Genomic DNA, 22,589 nt, shown 5'->3' on the forward strand with positions numbered 1-22,589 from the left:
CAGAACACGTCTGTGCATGAAATGAATGTATTTTAGACTCCGCAGAAAAGCCTTTGAGCCACGGCTATCTCAGGAAATAAGGGTACTTCAAGACAAAATACCTGGAACATATCGAGGCGCCAGTGCTCAACACTGAAATTCAGCAGAACTTACAGTTCTCTATCCCACGAGTTTATGGTCTTGGTATAAGTGACAGCAAAGCTCTAAATTGTAAATGATACACAGCATCTTTGGGACAGGAAGCTGGGAGCTCTCTCTCAAGCAGTATTCTCTGCTGTGGCTGACGTTCATTTCTGTTAGGGAGATCGGAGACTGGACTCACAGCTTCCCTACATTCATGGTGCTCAAGAACGCTGATCTCTGGACAATTTATTTCAAATCTTATGTACAAAAAAAGTGTTGAATCTATGAACCTGAAATCGTCCAGTCAGATAATAACCCTTGATATCTGAGACCCGTTATGTCAAACACAGCCCACATATGGATATTTGTCGATACAACACTGGGTACTAATTACAGAGTAAACTCTAAAGCAGCTGTCTCTATATTGTAGGCTCCCAATGGATGGTGAGTGAGACTGAGGCCAACAGCATCAAGGTCTGATTCTAGTCTGTGCTCAATTAGCTGATCTCACTCAGGTTGGCTGAAGGATCCCTAGTTAGCTTCAGATCCCTGAACCACACAACAACAAATGACATTTGTATAGCGCCTCTCACATTGGGAGGATATAACGGAAAGAGACCCCGGGTTACATCTGCTAATGGTACCCCGGTGACTCCAGCTACAATATGTGGGGGAGAGAGAGAGAGAGAGGAGGAGAGGATTGGAACCCACCCCCCACTCTGTTTACTCATTGTTAAGAACAAGGCACTTCAAACCACTCCGAAGCAAAAGCAATTGGAGATCGCAGTGTTTTTGAGGCTGTGCTGCGGGACAGAGAAATCAGCGGCGCAAGTACAGCATTTATTTGTACGGAAGCCAATACCAGTCAACCATATTAAGCTGTTAGATAGTTGGATAGAAGATGGCTACATTTGTACTTACTTAAAATTCCATGGCCACTCTGCCATTATCTATTCTTTATCCATTTAGCCTTAATTGAAATATTAAAGTCAGTCAGTTGGAGAATCAATTGGCCATTCGGTGTGCCCGTGTGCTCAGAGCAGGAAACGCTTGCCAAAATTTAATCTCGGCCACTTCAAACCGAGACAAAAGCAAGTACAAGAGGCACAAATGTTGCGGTGTTACTGAAGTTGGAAAAATTCATTTAACCCTTCCCAAACTAGCAATTTTCCAATACTGTGTCCCTGGATCACAAATTATACAGGCAGCTCGATCCAACCCCACATCAGTAATCAACAAGAACAAGCCAAACTTCAAAATGTCTCATTTTATTGAGCACTACGGTTTGAATTCGTAACACTCTGCTCCCACCAAGACACTCGTGCACAGCTTGCAAACTTGTATTAGGTATGAAGCTGCTATAAGTGATAGCAACAAGTGCTCAAAGACAGCAGACTTCGCAGCGATCAGCGATTTACTCTGATCCCTGACTGCAAATGGAAAAATCACGGCACCAGTTTGCAGTCGCCCGGTTTTGAAAGCCTGGCAATATTCGAAGGGGTTTCTCCCTGTGTCTTAGCTGACGATCTCCCCCAGATAAAATTCATGGCTGTTTGTGGGACCTTACTGTGTGCAAAATGGCTAACGTGCTCACCAGAGTAAGTTGAGTGACGAAGGTACAAGCAGTTTTGCTGTTTCGTACTCAAACAGCAAAATTTGCGTCTGTATTCTCGCTCTGAATTGAATATTTTTGGACAGCTCAAATCAAACAAAGTAAATATTCCACCTTTCGTCCCTTTTCCCCAGAGCAGCTCACTCCTAATACGTATTCACAATATTTCACCTTCTGCTAACTGTACAAAAGTAGGAATAGATGTCCTGGGACCCTTTAAATGCAATATTTATCTAACCAGTGGAGCCAAGCAGATAACAAACAAACAAGCACCAGAGCTGGAAGTGCATTACTGTATTCAGTCCATTTGTCAGATAAACAGTGAATCAAACTGGTGCCTGGTGTGTTTTAAGTTGTAGTGACTCATGACGTTCTGTCTGTCCATTAGATAAATATTGGTGTCTTTTCCATTTGTATCACAAGTACAGATGAAAATTAATAAAACTAACGGATTTGATAGTGTTTTGGCTAAGACAACAATATTGTGCGGAGGACAGACTCACAGAGTTTACAGAGCCCAAGACCATTTGGCTCATTGAGTCTACACTGGTGGTTTGCTTCTCACTCCCTCTTATACTTCCCGCCCTCACTTGTTGTTGAAGTTTGTGGCCTGTTTTCAACCCAGCCTCTTGATAGCCCAGATAGATTATGGTGGGGGTGTGTGTGGGGGGGGAAGAGAGCGTGGCAGACATGAATCAAAGAGCTCCACGAACAAGCAAAGATCAGCAATGCCAGACCCTTTTGTTGATAAACTAATGGCCTGCCTTAGACAAACGGTTTGTTGTTTGCTGCGCTTCTCAAATTCTGTCCGGATAAATAACACGGTCAAGGTATAGTACACTGATCAATAGCTGACGAGTGTATTCAGTGTTTGCAGGGTTAATACACAAAACAGAGGCTGATTATTCCAGGCTCAGTCAAAACTACAAACTTCTCTATGCCAGTCTGACAGAAACAGCTTCCTGACAAATTCCTCTGAGTGGAACATTTCGACTAACTTCCTTGTAACTGATTATGGACAATGTTATGTCCAAGTCTAATTATATAAGCAACATTTTGCCGTAACAGTGGACATGTCATTTTTTTGATGATGTATAATTTCTGTAGTTTAATAGCTGCCAAAAATAGGCTTCCCCCTTCAAAGAAAGAAGCTCATTATAATCCCGTTGCTTAATTTTTAAAACATCCTCGGAGCGTTAATAATAATAATAACAATCCTTGGATTTGATATAGCGTCTTATCATAGCTTCGTAAAGTGAATTGACTGTATATTTTGTGGGCGAAATGCAACAGCCAATTGCGCACAGCAGCGTCCCCACAAATAGCCGTGGATCGAGTGACCAAATGAATATTATTGGAAAAAAAAATTTGTAGTGATTATTAACCCCGGAAAAGCGATCCACCAAACGACTAACAACCAGGTTCCTATTTACTGTTAGGTAAACCGAGACTAAGTAAGCAATGTAAGAGACTCACGCTTGAGCACGGTCTACTAGAGAGGACACAAGGAGAGGCGAGCAGGAGTCCGGTGCAAGCCACCTGCATACTCCTCTTGCTCTAGACGCGAGGGTCAGAAAATGGAATCAAAAATAAAAAGGAAAGTGGTGGGCGTGGGGGAGATACTCCATTAAAAACAGAAGTGCACGGGGCTTGGCTGAATTGTTCGCCCAAATCAAAACAGGTGTCGAGTTTGTTGACAGATGTGTCAGTTTGTACGGTTCTGACACGTCTGCTCATTTTGGCATCCCTTCGTGTGGACGGTGAGTTGCCAATGAGATTATTAAGGTCGGGAAGAGCTCCCGGGCTGACGTGTGGAGAAACCTGTATTAGCACAGACAAGACAGAAGTTAACAGCGAGCTGGTCAGTTCAACCGCGCTCAGTGAATCCAGTTCCGACACCGTCAATCTCAGCAACTCCACCAATCCGTTTCTTCCCCTTACGTCATCAGCAATAATCACGCTTTAAACAAAGGCTTTAAACACGGACAAAAGAAACAAAACAAAATTAATGCGGACACTCAACCAGAACAAATTCACACGGCTTATTTTTTCCCACAGAGCTTAATAGGTGCTAGCAGCCCTTCACTTCCTCACCCAAGCAGCAATTCCTCTGTCAGCCTGGACAATGGGAGTAGCCAGGAGTGAACGCACAGTCTCCTCATCTCATGTCCACTCACACTTTCCAACAAGATTCACACCCCGTATCGACCTGTCCGTTCCCTCCGCTCAGCAGGCCCCAGCCTCCTCCATGTCCCCCGCCCTGCCTGCCCCACCATCGGCGGCCAGGCCTTCAGCCTCTGTGCCCCCACCCTTTGGAACTCTATCCCACAGTCCCTTCACCTCGCACCCCCCCCCACTCCCTTGCCTCCTTCAAGACCCTCCTCTTCGACCGTGCCTTCGGTCACCCTCTTACCACCACTTTCCCTGCCCTCCACTCCTCCTGATCCCAAACCCCGAATTTACAGCATTGAAACAGGCCATTCAGCCCAACTAGCCCATGCCAGCGTTTATGCCCCACAGTAAATCTCCACCCAGCCTACTCCACTCTCTTGCTCCCCCCACCACACACACATCTCTATTCCCCCCTCCCATGCGTGCACAGGCTTCCTTTTAAATACTTTCTGCTTCGACCACATTTCTGACAGTGAGTCGCAAATTCCCAACACTCTACGTTCCTCTAACCTAGGCATCAGCTAACTCAGCACAGACCGGGGATCGAACCCTGGGATCTTTCTGGTCTGTGTGACTCAGTACCATACAGGTAGTGCATTTACTAGTTTAGCAAAAGGGGGAAGCACATTTTACATATTGCTATTATTCACTTTTATGTGACGGCAGAGATCAGGGCTCCACTGGAGGAAACGTAAAGAAGTGCAGACTGAATTTGGCAGAAACCTTTCTGCCGTCTGATCTAGCTCTGCCACAGCTTCCACTATTGCCAACATAAATCTGCGATGCTTTTGCATGTGCTTGAGGAAGGCCAACGTTATTGTGTCAGGATTTGAAACATAGTTTTTCTGCGAGAAAGTGAAGCCAGAAATGACCTGCTTCTGCTGTTATGACTCTGTGATTTCGCCCACAGAAGACACAGTCAATTCACTTTACAGTAGATTCTGTGAAGCGCTTTGAGACGTGCCAAAGACGTGATAAGGCACTGTATCAAATGCGAGGATTATTATTGTTATTCATAATAATATTTCACTTTTTTTATTCTGATGAAGTATTTAAATCAATAGCTTTAGCGCAAAAGAAGCTGTAGAGAATGAGAAAGAATCAACTCTCTCTCTCTATTACCCAGCATCTGGGACTCCCTGTTGTGTGCGTCACTTCCCCCGCTCCCAGTGGCTGTTAAAGCTTTATCTGAACATTTATTAAATCTGTGGAAAACACATTGAGGGCAGCCGCATGGATCAGAGACGCAGATCAAAGGGGTCAATTGCACTGATCTTCCAATCCAACACAGAGCTCTCAGTACAGAGGATAAAATATCAACCCCAGTGCCAGTATCCCGAGCAACCATCAAGATAGCCGTGATTCTCGTTCGTACACTCAACCCTGTGCGCGCGCACACACACACACACACACACACAGGCAGATCAACAACTGCCTAACCTTTCTGTGTTCGACAAGGCTTATTTACTCTGGGCTGTTTGTGATGTTCAGGAGGGTTTGTGGTAAATGAGGGAAGTGGAGTTCTGGGGGCAAAGATGCCAAGCTGAGTTTGGGAGGTCAACAACAACAAATTACACTTGTGTAGCGCCCTTCACGTCGGACAGATGTCCCGGGGCTCTGGACAGTCATGGGTTTTGGCCCCGAGCTGGCAGTTGGGGTCAGGAGGGTTGGGAGGGCAGGAGGGGTGGGGGTGGGAGGTTGGCCAAAGGCACGGTCAAAGAGGAAGGTCTTTAGATGGGACTTGAAGAAGGCAAGAGAGGGGGTGATGCATAGGGTCTGTGGGACAGAGTTCCAGAGAGTCAAGCACTGAGCCTGGGTGATTCTGCTTGGCTGATTCTGTTTGGCTGAAAAACTTTTATTTAAAGTGTTCCAAACTAAGGAGCTTCTGGTGGGAACCAGAAGGAAAAGTTTAAATTTAAATGCCCAGAACACAAAAAGTTAGGTTGTGTAAGATTAGGGACGGCGAATATTAAATTTAAAAGGGTTTTTAGAGAAAATTAGAGAAGGGAAAAGATAAGAAAAAAAGAGTATTTAATTTATTGATTTCAAAAATATCTAGTATGTAAATTTACTTTGTTCTTTTCCTGACTTTCTGACTGTGATAGGTGATGTCTTCAACGTCACTAGGCCTGACTGCAATCACACAACTGCTTGGCTCGGGTCGGGGAGGCATCCGATGGCAGTCAAAGGGTTAAATCCGTTTGAAGTACAACACGCCACCTCCTTGGCTAATTATTTCACTTACTTTCTGTGAATATATTTACCATGCATTTTTGTTTAACAATTAGCACATTGGTGGATATAAAAAGTAAAACAAAAAGGATTCCCGATGAATGTTTACGTGGCACCAATTGTACAGAGCTTCCTTTCAGATGAAAGCCATTTCCTTCGCTGAAGCTGCTATTGGCGTCTTTCCCTGCCTGATTCGCAGAACTCACAGCGTCTCAGCAACCATCACCCATAGTTGCAAAAGTAAGTGTCCTTGCGAGCAAGTTCCCACACAAAGCGAGGGCTCTACCCCAGCCACCTGATGTTTACAGTACACAGCAGCCACAGAATGTACGGACTGACACAGTCAAGTGGGAATTATTTCCCGGTCATGTCACAATTATTAATACCACATGGCTCTGGTCGCTGAGCATCAATATGGATCGGACCGGCAGCAACCTGTGTGCTCGCAAAATAACACTCCACAAATTGTACTGCACATGTTATAATTAATATCAGGCATCCTGAATTGACGCCAAGACAGTAACCTCAGCTCCGGGTTCAGATAACTATTATAATCTGCTCTCAAAGTTTATGATGTCATCCGAGCTCTTGGATTAGATTACAGCCTTGTCATCACTCCCAGGTTTCCATTATTCTACAATTAATGAATGATTTAAAATGAACACTCCAGGGAAGGCAAAGCACACAAAAATCATATCCATGTGCCTGCCTCTCTCTCTCGTCTCTCGATTCCTCGGTCAAAAAAAAAAGGATGTAAATCTTACCTGCAATGTTAAGCTATTTACTCAGTTTTCAAATCTCTGTCCCATGTGCTGGGAGACTAAACCTGACCCCACGGTTGGGTTTTGAGCACCAGGGTACACAAAAGAGACATGGGAATGATGCAGGGGCTCCCTGAGATAAATACAGACCTGAAACACAATCTTACTATACAAATATACTTACCCTCCCAGAGGACAGTGTCCAAAGATATTTGTGTACTGAGATTATAGTTTGCATCAACATTTAGATGAAGATCAAAGTCAGCGCAGAAACATTGAGCGGTTAAAAAAAAAGTTTGTGGAAATTAGATCAATGGCCACAGACATTTTTAGATGTCTGTATACTTAGCCAAGTGCAACACTTCGCAGGTTAGACAGGAAAAACAGCACAATCTGGATGTATTTTTAGATACAAAAAAGTGCACACACTGCCAAAATACTAACAGTTTATGATGTGAACATGTTTGTAATTTATTGATGTGGAATTTTTCAAAAGTGCGTATGGGAGTGGAGGAAAATAGCACGTAGCTTTATTTTAAAGTGCTTTCCTCCAATTCACAGTTTCAAATGCTAATGCTTGCACTGCTGAAGCAGGATTACCTGCATTTCAATTCTTACAGGTTTTGTGTTGTAAACTTTCCTAAAATATTAAACAGACTACAGTGCAGTTTATAGTTTATTATAATATAACAAAAACAGGTTCGTCTCCGCGCCTCCTGATTTTTGCCTTAGTGGACTACTCTAATGACGCTGTGGGACTTGATCTACAGTCAATTCACTTTACAGTATATTCACAAAGCGCTTTGAGGCGTCTCGATGACATGATAAGGCTCTACGTCAAATGCAAGGATTGTTTGTATTTTTTATTTTATCCAGGGTAGCACTAATTCTCTGAAGCACTAAGAAAAGGGGGACACTGCACGATCGCAAGGCACTCCTGAGCAGAGGAAAGGCGCAAAGATTTCCAATACAAATCATGGAGAGCCAAGCACGCCTCATTCATGTACAGAATTTTCCAGGCAGTGAATTGCCAATCTCCGTCAGGGCTGTTAAATAAAGCAGTAAAGTGTAAGCTGAGGGTTTGCTACCTATATACAGTACTGCCAAACCCAGCCACCCATGATGCACATTGTGTAGGAATTTTAAAGGTGCAACCCATCCTTTCAGACAGGAATATTAAATTATTCATCCAAACTTTTAAAAGCTTAAGAGCGCCCCGCCAAAAAGAAAAAAGGATGGAGTTTCTCAGCTGCAGTTTAAAGACACAGCACCTTTTTGCTCTGTAACTGGCTGAAGTGGGTACGTCAGAAACAAAGGAAGAAATAAGGCCATCGGCCTCGTAAAAATTAATCCTGGTACTTCATAAAACCATAAAAGTCTTGGAGGTTTTGTCCCAGGAGGAAACCAGGATCCTTCTAACGGTGTAACGAACATAACCAATAATTCTGGTTCAGCGGCCAGGGTGAGGGTGAACTCTGCACTTGAACTTGCACAGTGGGGAGAGAATTCCAGGCAACCTCATCTGTGGGAGGTTTATAAGCAAAAGGAGTGCAGGCAAAGGCACCAGACTGTTTGAGAGGTGCAGCCTTCCACAATCTGCACGTAACAACTGAAAGCAAAATGTCATTGTGTCTGACAGAGACTCATAAATATAACGACTCACATTTCATTGCACAGGCATACTCTCTATTTACGTAATCAATATGTATAACAGTATATATTATACACACACACACACAATCAAAACTGAAGATCCATTATGTTCCAAATTCATTCCAATTTGCTCACTTCACGTGAGCCCCGACATTTTTTTTTAAAAAAAGGACAGTCAGCTCTGAACACTCTGACAAAATGCTCGCAGCCCTGTCACTGAATATCAAGCCAGCGGTGGCTGCAATTGAGAGGATATAACAGTCCTCGGATCCCCTTCGCTCCAGCCTCCTTAAGTAAACACAGGCATTATCTGCACTCGCATTATTTTCGACACTGAGAAAATGATCCCTGACGGAGAAGTCCAACCTAAACATCTTCGTTCGCTAACCCAAGCCAACTGAAGCACATCATTTTAAAGAGGAAGTGCTGCTGGGATTTTACCGCAAATTCCCATTCACAGACTCTCTGACATGCCAGTGGTGTTACTCAGTGCCCACCCACCTCAATATGATCATGGATGGCAGCAGACGCACAGACAGACAGAGTTCACCATATTTTTCAGATTACACATGGCTTTAAAACACTCTTGTGAGCGGATGAGCACGTAACTCCTCCTTAACAAGCAGTCTGATAAAACCGCTCAGACCACATGCTGATGCGGCCTGAACACACAGTGTTACAGCGCTGACTGGTTCCAGCTCCTCATCGCTGACGTATGGGTTTAAGCACTCTACTGCAGAGAAGACAGGGAGCGGAGACCAGTGCTCCACTCCATTCCGCAGTCCCTCCGTCTCAACCCCTCCCTTGCCTCCTTCAAGACCTGTCTCAAGACCTTCCTCTTCGACCAACCGTGCCCTCGATCACCCTTTTTCTTCCCATCTGCCCTCAACCCTCCCCGATCTCCAGCTCAGGTCCGAAACACTGATTGTCCAGCGCCTTGGGACGTCCTCCCGACGTGAAAGGCTCTATACAAATGGGATTTTGTTGTTGTGGCTCCTCACAAGGCGAGGGGATCCAAAACAACAGGCGATTCATATTATCATAGAATTTCACAGCACAGAAGGAGACCATTTGGCCCATTGTGTCTGCTCTTTGAAAGAGCTACAAACTAGCCCCACTTCCCCGCTCTTACCCCATAGCGCTGCAAATGTTTCCTTTTGGAATCATAGAATTTAATCGTGCAGTAAATTCTATCATTCATCCCCAGACTCTCAGGTCATTAGAGGGGCATTTGACAGAAGCCTAGAGCAGTTCACAAAAAGTTGGAGCACAGAAACATGCCATTTGGTCCATCAGCTGTGCACCTCAGCTCTTGATCATAGCTGTGTAATACCAAAGGAGATAATCAAATAGTAATATATCCTGCACCACTGCACCAGAACAGCAGAAAAAGCTGGATTTCTGTTCCCAGGGTTTGCTGAATTTCTGGCAGTGTCTCATTGAAGGCTGTCTTTACTGCCAACATTTTACAGTGCGTGTGGTATGTGGATTAGCCCAGGTGCTCCCAGCACTGAAAGCATCTAATCCGTATCTGGATATGACAGGACGAAGCCAACCGGATAGTACAGACAATACAAAATTACATTTGTGTAGCGCCCTTCACATCGGGAGGACGTTCCAAGGTGCTGGACAGTCAGGGATTTGGACCGGAGCAGGTGGGGCTTGGGATCAGGGAGGATGGCTGAAGGCGCGGTCGAAGAGGGGGGTCTTAAAGATGTTCAGTAAAGATGTCACCAGAGACAGTTTGGTTTCCCCAACTAATTTCAACTCTTAACTGATGAAACTAACAGAACATGAGCTCAGCTCACAACATGACAGACTTGCAGCTACCCAGAGATCTGCGTTAGGTTTGGAGCAGCTCAGGCTATCAATTTCCAATAGTAAAATGGACTTTTTACGACGTTTGTAAGTGCAGTGAAGCCAAGCACACAGATGTGATAAGTGGCAACAGTACAAGAGATGCTCAGCAACGGTTTAATCCCATTACTTCTTCAGCTCCCACTTACTGGCTAGTAATGAGATACAAGCACAGGGGGATGACAACAGGATTTCAGTAAAGGCTTCCTGACCTGAAAGTCCTCAGAATTTGAGCAAACGGCTCAACAATTTCAGTTACCATGCCTTCGGACACACTCCTACCCCTACCCGCCCTCCACCCCTCCTGATCCCAACCACCAGCTCAGGTGCAGATCCCTAACTGCCCAGCGCCTTGGGACATCCTCCTGCCTCAAAAGGCGCTGTTGTGGTTGGTGTTGTTTGTAGCACTGAAAATGAAATGTAACTGAAAGAAGTTAAAGAAACAATTAATCAAGCTAACGGCTGCGTTTTGTAGCCTGACGCAGGTTTTTTGCTCCTGAATACCCTCGAACCTCCCGATAGCTGGTTTTCCACGGGTAAAGGCAGAGAAAAGGAAGAGTTAAAATGAGGAATTTCAGCTTCGTTGGCTGTGCAGTCAAGCGTTCAAAGGGGTACATGGTTTAATCTCTTTTCCTGCGGACGAAGAGTTTCAATTTGTTCGTATTATAATGCACGGAAAAGCACTTTCTTGGCCAAGAAGCGGTGATTGGTTTAATATTTAGAACGTATTGCACTTCACAGGTCTTGGCTGTCCAGCTCACTGTAAGTTGTTGCTCAAACCCAGGCAAGGTAGTTGCGTGAATCAAGGGCCCCATATGGACATTCCCCTTGAGCTAATCCACTCGGCCAATCTCACTCATAAGCACAGATTCCTTTACGCTTATCACTTGCGTGATTTAAAAGAATTATACAATGAAAAACACTCCCTCTCTCCCTCCTCCGCCCCCCACCCCCCCAAAAAAAAAAATCCTGCCTGTGTCTGAACATAGCAAAGACCACCTCACACTGCCCACATCAAGACAGGTCCAGATCACACAGCTAACCACTGCACTGCCTGCCAACTGCCTAACTGCTGCCATTAAAATATTTGTTTAGTTTTGACCTCGGAGTCACAGCTAATAAACATCAGCCGATGAAAAAATGAAAATCAAGATAAATGCAGTTGTTTAAGTGGATATTTCACAACTGTTCTTTAACTGCATCCTTTAATTATTGTTCTATGAATAGAACCCGTACACAGCAGATTGCATGCCAGTACATCAGGGTTTTATTCTGCACTCAATCCTGCTGAATTGGGAGAAACCAGAGAAATGTAAGTGACCTTTGCAGAGGAAAGCAAAAGATTCTCGGTGACTCAGTAGCCTGATCGCGAACGCAACACACTGCAAGGCCACTGCCATCTCCAGAGGCGGAAACATATGTGATGGATCTCACTAGTAGAGGTGATCCTGCAAACCAGGTTGGACAGCCTCAGAAGGATTGTTTTTTATCTCACCTGGACACCTATGAAAAAGAGACCAACTCTAAATATGAACGAGTCCTTTCGAAGCACGACTGTTTGTGGGACGCTGCTGTGGCTGCAGTTGGCTGCCGCGTTTCGCCCACAAAATATATAGTTAATTCACTTTACAGTATATTCTGCGAAGCACTTTGAGACGTCACGAAGACATGATAAGGCGCTACATCAAATGCAAGGATTATTATCATTATTATTTTATTGCTCGAACGAATGACACACTGTCCACATCTTCAATGCATTATGTCAGGGAATTTATTTGGGAGAAGACAATCTCAAATCAACCAGCAAATTGAAATCATTCAAGCAAATAAAAAAAGGGCAAAATCCGACCCTAGACCACCGTGATTTCAGAACACAAATAGAATGGATTTCAAAGGCAATATTACCAAATTCCATCCCCACCCCGCCTTGCCTTCTTTCAAGGCTCGTCTGAAGACCTTCCTCTTTGACTATGTCAAGGTATCAGAGCAAACCCAGTGTGTGTTGGATGGAGGTCATTGTGTTAGTGTCTTCTCTGGTAACCACTTGACTGAAACAAAAGTACAATGTCATACACTGTATTGGGTCAACTTGGGGAATCCTCAGGACTCTGTTCTCTCACATTTGTTCCTTCTCCACATCACTGTCCATCTCAATTCACTCCTCATCCACTCTCGACAAAGATTCCATTCTACGTTCATCTATCAGCTTCCTTCCCATGCTAACCTCTGCGCGTCTTGGTGTAATCCCTGAATCACTAAACATCCATAATCTTTGTCCTTTGATGGGTAATCACCTGATTCCTTATAATTCCACAGTCATCATTTCTTTGCGTCCCTCGTAAATCAGCCATCACCTCGACTGCAAGAGTTTCATTTTAATCCTGCCTCATCTGGTGACATTCTTGAGCTCACTATCGCGGCTGATCTCAAATGGAATTCTCGTATCTCCTCTGTTGCTAAGGCAAGACTCCAAATAACCGTTTCTTCTCTTGTGCCAAACATCCACCCTCAAAACATTAACTCTAAAAACCTCCGTGTGTCCAATACTTGAAGACTGCTTCCACCTTTATTTGGGGGATTGTTGGCCAGGACACGGGGAGAATCTTCCCCTCTCTTTTCGAACAACCTTCAGATTCTGAACCGAAAGGGATTCGAACTGAGTCGGGCTGATATCTAAGACAACTCGCAAACTGGAGTACGGTTCAATACCATCTCCAGGGGCCGTGAAGCAATTGGCAACCTTGGTTCATTTAATCTGTCATCACTTGCACCCTTGAAAAACTTCATTCTGTTTATATACGTTTGCCTCAATTATCGGATAAGACGTAAAAGGTATTTGCCTGTTCGGGTGGATGTTAAAGATGCTGCAACACTATTGGAAAAGAAAAGGAAGTTCCACCAGTCAATGCCTCCAGCCAAGCTGGTCATTCATCTCATGGGCGTGTGTGAGGCATTGCCGTGCGTGAAAAATGGCTGCCACATTTGCCGCTAAATGCACAGTCACTAGACGTGACAGCAATTTGTTGTGAAACGCTTTAAGACGGTTTGACTTAAAGGGGCTGTGTCAAATAGGTGGATTATGAGAATTTATTTTTGCTGGCAGACAGTGTCATGGCTAATCGCAACAGGATCTTGCAATTGAACTGTGTGTATTTAACTGCAGTGATGTTGTTTTATTTTGCTGCATATTACCGGGAAACATCATGGCCCGTATGCATTACCTCTCTCTAATACCATCTCTCGAGCTACAACCAATTCCATATGTTAAATATCTGACTGGAAGTGTAGCACAAGAACAGCCTAAGGTGATTTGCTCCCACATTCATTTGAAAGGTGCACTTGGCTTCCGTTTAGTCTTTCTCCCTTGGGACCAACGTTGGGAAACCAACATGTGAAATTATGAAAACGAATCCATATCCTCTGCTACTCTTTTGCAGACATCGAGACGTAAACACGGAGAAACTGTCCTTTTAAACGCAAAGGTTCCCAGCTCTGCCCCCGCAGTAATTCTCTCATCGCTGGCAGCAACGTCGAACAATGTTCCCTTCTCCCAGCATTGTGCTCCGAGCAGCAGAAAGGGACACCACAGGTGTCAAGGCTGAGTTTGTTTCTGATGTAATCTTCTGTCCCGTTTGTTTTTGTTAAGGCCCAAATCCAGAGAAGTTGCCAGCGATTGTTATTAACACAACAGACTTGAAAGTCTGAAACGCCTGCTGGCAACACCCGCACGCTGAAATTAAAAGAGGAGACCGGCGGTCTCCAACCTTTCAAATCTCAGGAGCCAACTGAGAGTTTTGCTAATGTAATAGTGACTGGAGACTGTTGAAAGGGCAGAAGTGCTCCACTATTCGCAAGCATGTGCTGGCTTCAGTTTGTAGCAGCACTTCCTTCGTTGCCTGCAGCAATGATTCTCGAGTAATAGATAAATGCCCGCCAGCAGGTCAAGAGTTTCAAGACCACTCTCTCTCTCTCTCTCTCTTCTAGACACAGCAGATAAATTCTCTTTCCCCATGTTAAAAAGGCTTGGACGGTAAATGTACTGTGTGGTGTAATATTGAACCGTGCAGAACAACGTGATCTCCAGATCGATCCCGGGTTGCTTTGCGTGAACTTCGCATCAGTAGAATAGGGGAGTCAAGGAAACAAGAGTTCCCAATACTGACTGCTACCTGTCGTGATAATGCTTGAATTTGATGTAGCACCTTATGTAAAGGAGGACTCCCCCAGCACTCAAAGCCCCGATGTGGCTCAAACGAGACTACTGACTAATACTGACTTACTGAATTACTGACTCAAACGAGAATACCCTTCACCCCTCCAGATCCCAGCCCCCAGCTCGGGTACAAATCACTGACTTTGTATAGTCCTGTCTGTGCCTGTTCATTAAAGAACCCCCCCTCCCTGGCCAACAATCTCCCCAAATAAAACCGGTTATTCATTTCGTTCATTCCTTCTGACGTGAAAAGCGTTATATTAAATGTAAGGATTATTAATTATTATTATCATCATCATCATCATCACTATTATTTCCAGCTGTTTCCCCATATCCCTGAATGTTTTTACTCAAAAGAAACAGAAAGGGAAGTGGAGCAGTAATAAGATCAAGTCCAGCGTTTGCTATATCAAATGCAAGGATTATTATTATTATTATTATTTGACTTGTCTGTCAATCTGAACACAAGAACTGTGGATCAGTGTCTCAATGGCACCCCCTACAGGTTCACAACTGCCATGTCACAGAGATGATGCCTCCAGCACTTGTGAATAAAATCTCCCTCCCCATTGATCCACGTTCTCCGTGGACTGATGTACTCTTCACACACGTTGGTCGCTAATTACCACCAACTTGCAAAACAGTCACACAAAAAAATCTTGCAGTGAAAGGTCAAGGACGAGAAAGTCTTTGGAAGCCATCGAAAAGAATATGAATGTCGTCGAAAGGTGGAACCAAGATGTTGTTGTCAATGTTGGTATTTCTGTGCCAGAGATTTATTTGGCTTAAAGTCTATTTCTGCAACTAGAATATAGTTCAACCAAATTACACCAGCATTTGCAGAGACTCGGTACAAAGAGTAATAATAATAATAATCCTTGCATTTGATATAGCGCCTTATCACGATTGAGTGACCAAATTAGTATTTACTTATTTTATTCTTTTCATCAGCAGTGCCCTGGAATACTGTGGACCCGCCTGGCTCAGGACATGTCACCTTGGATCCAGTTCAACTGCAAGGAAGAGACTCTGCTTACCCCCCTCACATGCTCCTGAGCGATAAAGAAAATACAGAAACACAATGCAACAACAACTTGGATTTAGAGCGCTTCACAGTAACGGCACAGTCACAGCAACTGCACAGTTTCTGTGTATGAAGCATTGGTCAGCATCATGGTCCTTGTCCAGCTGGGGCTGCCTCACCCGTCGGGGCTTAGGTACACGGGAATGGTGACACATCTGTTTCTCCAAGTTCAATGAGTCAAACAAGCTGGTCAAGCAGGAACAATTAGCGCAGAGTTGCAGGGTGGGTCTCATCTTGGAGCCAGTTCGATCCCAGGGAGACTCATCCAGCCTACCCTCCCCGGAAGGGCACATTTTAGAGCAGGTTCTCATTTTATCCATCGCACAAGGATTCAGGCCTACTGGGATTCTCAATCACCTGAGCTGTATGGAATCCAAAACGTGTACGGAAGCCACTGACTGAACAAAAATGGGCTGGAACAGGACATATGGTGCGGCAACATTTGAGGGAAATCCAATTATACTTAGAGCCAGTGAGGTAGGTTAGTAAATGTATCAACTTGGCTGAAAGCAGCCAAAAGCTTTACAGAGCTTACTAAATTATTCATCTGCTTACTGTAGATGGAGAGATGCGTGGGACACTCAATTGTATTGTCACTGTATCAAAAGGATAAATGATCATACCTGGCTCCTTTAAATCCAATGAAACCACGATGTTTTAAATGCAAATTATAACTCTACGGCAAAAAGATTCAATTAAAATGGCATATTTAGCACTGCACAGAACTTAATGCGTTCAGCCCACAAAATATACAGTCAATTCACTTGACAGAATAGCCTGTGAGGAGCTTGGGGACATTTCAAAGACTTGATTAGGCGCTATATCAAATGCAAGGATTATTGTTATTCAAATAGAAGAGGGCTGTGATTTCCGGGCAAACACTTCACTGAAATAAACAGAGGCAGTGCTTGCCCAGAAGCGACATTTTGTAAGATTCAAACCCTCACTCGCTGAAGTATCGAAAGAAACGACTGTGATTGAAGCTGTATTTAGAAATCCTCAAAATGTTGTTTTGACGTTTTAACTGACAGATTATCCTGGTCTAGAAAACACTTCTTTTCTCATTTGAACTTAAAACTATAAATTTGAATTTCATGATTTGTTTGACAGGGAGACGAAACCTAATCCGGAAGATTCTCAGGGCATTTAAATGATGTTAAAACTCATTAACTTGTGCAGCCCCAAACCTCTTTTTGTTTGGAGGCTTTTGTTGGTTGGCCTGAACACCCGTGTATTTTGAAATCTCATTCATTCTGAAAAGGAGTCCCTGCTTGACTGATCATTCTATACTCAATCTAAAGAGCTCTGTACTTCCCAAGAAACAATAGCTGATGAAGCGGTCACTGTCTGCGGAGATGGTGTCGAGAGATAAACAGGTCGACTCTACCTTGTATCTGCCTGCAGGGGCGATTAGCTGGCAAAGAAACAAAGCCACACAATAGTGATTGTCTCGTTTTGTCCTGGCTTACTTTGATAGTGATTGCCACTGGCGTACAGTGCAACTGGAAATGGGAAAGTTCTGACCTCAAACACAATTCACAAAGAGACAGTGACACCTCCAACTCACTGAGCTGAGAACGCGGCTCACCTTTCCTATCGTCTCTGGGCTCCCTCCGCGGCGTGCGGAGCGGAGAAGCTGAACAAAACCGTGAGGGTCCGTCAGAAGCTCGGAATTGTGACACATTTTAAATGAGTAGAACTGATCATTTAAAAACCTCGCTAAACTGCTTTTTCCGTTGTATTACAACGGGTCCTTTTACAAAACAAACGAGGTGTTTAGTAGGCGGGGGGCTAATCTGCGCACATCCATGTCCCGCAAACAGCAATGAAGTGAATAACCAATTTTATCTGGGGGATTTTTGGCCAGGACGCCGAGAGAGAGAGACAGAAAGAGAGACAAGTGGTGCCATTTAACGTCCCCACACCACCCGCCCACCTCCCCCCGTCAAGAGTTACTCGCAGCCAACAATCGCCCAAATAAAAAATGGTCATTCACCTCTTGGCTGTTTGTGGGACATTCCCATCTACCACGTTTGACTACAAAAACAGTCACTACATTTGAGAGTGAAACCTGAGAAGAGTTCTGAGACGCCCTCCCAACGTGAAGGGCACTGGACCAAATGCGAGGATTATTTGAAATGTTTGAACTGACGCAGTTCAGCTACAGGAAACCAACTCCGGATCTCAAGGGCTTCAGATTCAGGGATTTTGTAGCTGCAATGGAACAGGACTCTTTTTTATATATAATCTTTAATTAAGTGACTGAGACAGTTCACAGAGACTAAATGCCGATTCCCATGATTAGCACTGATCTGTATATCGTGCTCTAATACTCTTTAACGCTAAAAGTGAAGATAAGACCTTGGGTTTTGAATACGAGCTAATAATCCTTGCATTTCGTACAGCACCTTATCACGTTGAATCTTCTCAAACTGCTTCAGTAAGGTGTAGTGACTGCATTTGTGGGTAAATACTTTCAGCTATTATGAGCTCAGAAATGTCGCGGTGGGTGAATGACCAATTTTTTTTTCAGCTAGGGAATGTTGGCCAGGATACTGCGGAAAAAGTTCCTTTCCTTTTCCAAAGGTGCCACGGAATCTTAAACATCCTGCTGCGCAGGCAGACGCGATCTTGCTTTGATATCTCACCCGAAGAACGGACACCTCCCAACAATGCGGCGCTCTCTCTCCCAGAACCTGCCCCAAACTCTCAACTGCTGACCAGAATCACGTCAGGGATCACACTCGTGACTCGCCACGTTGAAGGAAGGATTACGGATTTATACGGCAGTCGGTGCAAATTTGTTGAGCAATAATTTGGCCAATGTATTATATAGAGATTTGTTTACAGGGTAGATGTAAACTGCACGTGTTTCAATCCTCAGCTAGTGAGAGTGCAGTTTGTTGATCGGGATTGGATGCACATGAATGAGCCATGCAGGTCATCCACTGGCCATTCAGAATTTTGCATAAATACAAATAATAATACATAATAATCCTTGCAGTTGATACCGCGCTTTTCATGTCTTTTTGAGACGTCTCAAAGCACTTCGCAGGACAGACTGTAAAGTGAATTGACTGTATATTTGTGGGTATAAACACGAAAGCCAATTGCGCACAGCAGTGTCCCACAAATAGTCCTGGATTGAGTGACCAAATTATTATTTTTTTTAAAGATTATTATCCCCATTAAAGTGATCCACCAATCGACTAACAACCGGGTTCTACTTACTGAGTCCTATAGCTCAGTGGTTAGAGCACTCGCTTTGCAAGCGTGAGACCCGAGTTCAATTCCAGGCAGAGGGCGAAACCTTGGGCAAGTTTCCTTACTCCACACAGAGCCTAATAATAATCCCTCCAAAACCAAAAACAATAATAAATTGGTCATTTTCAATCTACGACTGTTTGTGGGACATTGCTGTGCGCAATTGGCTGCCGCGTTCGCCCACAAATATACAGTCAATTCACTTTGCAGTGTGTTCTGTGAAGCGCTTTGGGACGTCCTCCCGACGTGAAAAGCGCTATATCAAATGCAAGGATTATTATTATTATTATTACTGCTAGGTAAACGGAGGCGTGGGGAGTAAGGAAACTTGCCCAACGTTTTGCCCTGACACGAATCAAACCCAGGTCTCTCACTTGTGAGGCGAGTGCTCTAACCACTGAGCTACAGGACTAGCTATTATACACATACTATACACACAGTATTGCTAACATGCTTGATTGCTCTCACTTCCATTCACGAACGAAGATCGTACAAGTGACGTTTCAAATGTCTGAGGTGCAAAAGAAGACTTTTGTGATTGAAGAAATCACGGCTGAAATTGGTGCTATTATGGTGTATTTTGCAATTGACTAATCGATGGTAAACCTGTGGTCTTTTGTGCATAGATATGTTTTGATGGATGGCCAGTTCTTTGGTGCTGGCCCCTACCATTGGGTTATTTATTATGTCCTCCCCTGGTCCAAACACACAAGCAAACAATGACCACATGGAGTTATTCAAGCAGGGCAGGCAAGCTGTTGAGATTGCACATCTAGTTTACACAGAGGCTTTAAATGGTTTCATAGGTAATATTCCCTACCGTTTGGAATTAGCACCGAGGGACTTTTCTCATCCACTTGGAACAGAAGGGACTTCAATTACGGTCTTATCCAAACATTAAATAATGCTTCACTCATCGCTAAGAGAGGGCATGGAATAAATACAGTACCCAGAGGTCAGCTTTGTAGTTACAAGATGTCAGATTAATTCCTGCACGCTGTCTGCAGAATCAGCACCAGATATTAGATATGTCAGATACAACACTAGATATCCAAAAGGCTGTGGATTCTGGATCCATTCAAATTTGCACGACCGAGGTGGATAGATGTGTTAGGTCAGGGTATCAAGGGATATGGGGCAAGGGCTGGTAACTGGAGTTTAGGTTCAGATCAGCCATGATCTTATCGAATGGTGGAACAGGCTCGAGGGGCTGAATGGCCTCCTCCTGTTCCTATATTAATATTTGGTTACCAAGCATTAAACTGTGAGCAGCAGTTGAACAATAATAATAATAATCCTTGCACTTGATATAGCGCCTTATCGCGCCTTCGAAACATCTCAAAGGGTTTGAATGTTATTGAATAAGCTGTACAGTAATTAAGCAATGCCATGGTTGGATAGGTCTGATACCAAGAGGTAGCTGAGTACTCAACCTCCGATCAAGGTCAGAAGTCAAATCCCAGAGAGCTGCCAGCCACTCGCGCAAACCAGCCTGGCTCTCTCCGGGTGGCTATTGTCCCACGGAATGCAAGATGGAGCCAAGAGATGAAAAGCTACACACGTCATCATCTGCCGAGTTCAAAACGTATCTGAAGTCGAAAGAGAGCGGAAAGAGGAACCATTTAATGTTACAACAGCGGGTAAGGAAACGAATATGCTGCACACAATCCTTTGCAGGCAAACGCTCGATTTATCTATACTTCCTCTCATCCCACTAATCTTAACCAGAACCCCTGCTTGAAGCTCATATTGCTACGTTAAAGCCAGTGCCAAAATACAATCAAACTCATGGGAATAGCAAATTAGTTCATCTTATGAAGGTTTCCGGCTATTCTACTGATTAGAATGGGATTCAAGCGGCAACCAGAATAAAAAGCAACTTGTTGCACTGTTTAGAACAACAATTTGTGGTGATGATGTTTTACCACCTTTGACTGTACATAAAGAACATCGTTTAACAGCTGTATGACAAGGCGAGGCAGCGTTGAAGGTTAGCAATGGACGTTTAACCTTTGGGAACTTCGAGACAGCTTATAACTGTTTGAGAGGACCATTTCCATTTCTTATGATTCCCAATTGAATAGTCTCACAAGCACTGTTGCCAGTGATTGAGACAAACATTCAGCTTCACTGCCAAACCTTCACTTCCGCCGCAGAGAATTTCAGGAGAGTTTCTGTGATTCAGATCCAAATAGAAACAAAATGTTTTTCTTTTAACGGGTTCAGTTCTTCAAACTTTGAAGATCAAAACCTTTGAAGGTTTTATGTTATCCACCTGAAGCCAAAGAGAAGCCCTTGAATGTTGAACCTGCGTTAATTATCTCTTCCTCATCTCATGTTCCTCCCGAGCCCTGCTCAACATTATATGTCATCTTCCAGATGAAGAAGGGAAATCGTCAGAAATAGAACAAGCTGCTTATATGGTCTGAATGAGGCCTGGTACGGAAGAGGCAGATGGGAGCATCGCAAGCTACAACAAGAACAAAGATATCGGGAAAAGGCTTCAAAGAAGAGCATTAAGGGAAAGCATCAGTTCTTAAATAAATGCTCTAAGAAGAAAGGCCAATGGAGCAAATGTTGTTCTTAATGGAAAGAGTACAAGGGGAAATGCAGCAGAAGAACTGAAGAGCGATTGCAAGCCAGAAGTAACGATAATACTTGCATTTTATCCATGCCGTATTTTGCCCACAAAATATACAGTTAACTCACTTTACCGTGAAGCGCTTTGAGACGTCTCAAAGACGTGATAAGGCGCTGTATCAAATGGAAGGATTATTATTATTATTAGCACCTTATCACGTCGTTAGAAACATCTCAAGATCACTTCACATGGATTTTACTGTAAAATGCAGTATATTTGTAGGTGAACAAAGTACTGCATCAAATGGAAACTTGGCATAACAACAACAACAGCTTGCAATCATATAGCGCCCTTCATGAGGGGTAGCGCCCCTGAGCTTTTGGCTGAATTACGTGCACTCAGCCAAAGTGCGTACAATTCAGCCAAGGCGGACCTAATAGCTCTGGCCACCTTAGATGTGACCTACATGACATTTAACTAGGAAAACTTTGAACAAAAGGGGTGAAATAAATATCTTGACGGACTTGGGCCTCCCCTGAATGATTTATTTTTACAGCCATGATACACAGTCTGGAAAGGTTTATCTTGAAACAAATTCCAAATCACCTTTCTGAACACAGAAATGCTACAATTGCAGACCTTGAAGAGTTAATACTTTAAATAAAGGCAGAGACAGAATGCAATACACTTACCACTGGGGTTGAAAGCCATACAGGAAATGGGTTTATTGTCATGGGCCAGGAAATGAGTTACAATGCCTTCACCTTCCGTATCTTCGCTGACAAGTACCTGCATTATGAAGCAAAGAGAAGTAAGTTAGCACAATATTTCTTCTGTAATGCTGGGGTTGAAACAGGGTGGTTTTATATATGCTTTTAAAAAAGGTTCTACTTTTGGGGCCAAGAGGAAAAGGTTAATTACTAATAGACGATACATCCTATAGGAGGATCCATAACTAATGTTGAACAGCTTTTGGAAGTAAAGCACAGGTTAGCATGAGCAAAGTTACATATATATAATATAATATATAATATATA

At 43.8% G+C, this 22,589-nt stretch overlaps 1 protein-coding gene across 1 annotated transcript in view; it reads right to left on the reverse strand.

The window, feature by feature from the left end:
- bcas3 (BCAS3 microtubule associated cell migration factor) overlaps nt 1-22,589 on the reverse strand; it is a 308,857-nt gene that overhangs the window by 215,645 nt on the left and 70,623 nt on the right. Inside the window, exon 13 of the mRNA XM_007896549.2 lies at nt 22,245-22,341. Coding sequence (XP_007894740.1) covers nt 22,245-22,341 — 97 coding nt within the window. The remainder of the gene's footprint in view (nt 1-22,244; nt 22,342-22,589) is intronic.

Source organism: Callorhinchus milii, unplaced genomic scaffold, assembly GCF_018977255.1.
Source record: "Callorhinchus milii isolate IMCB2004 unplaced genomic scaffold, IMCB_Cmil_1.0 Scaffold10, whole genome shotgun sequence".
NCBI lineage: Eukaryota > Metazoa > Chordata > Chondrichthyes > Chimaeriformes > Callorhinchidae > Callorhinchus > Callorhinchus milii.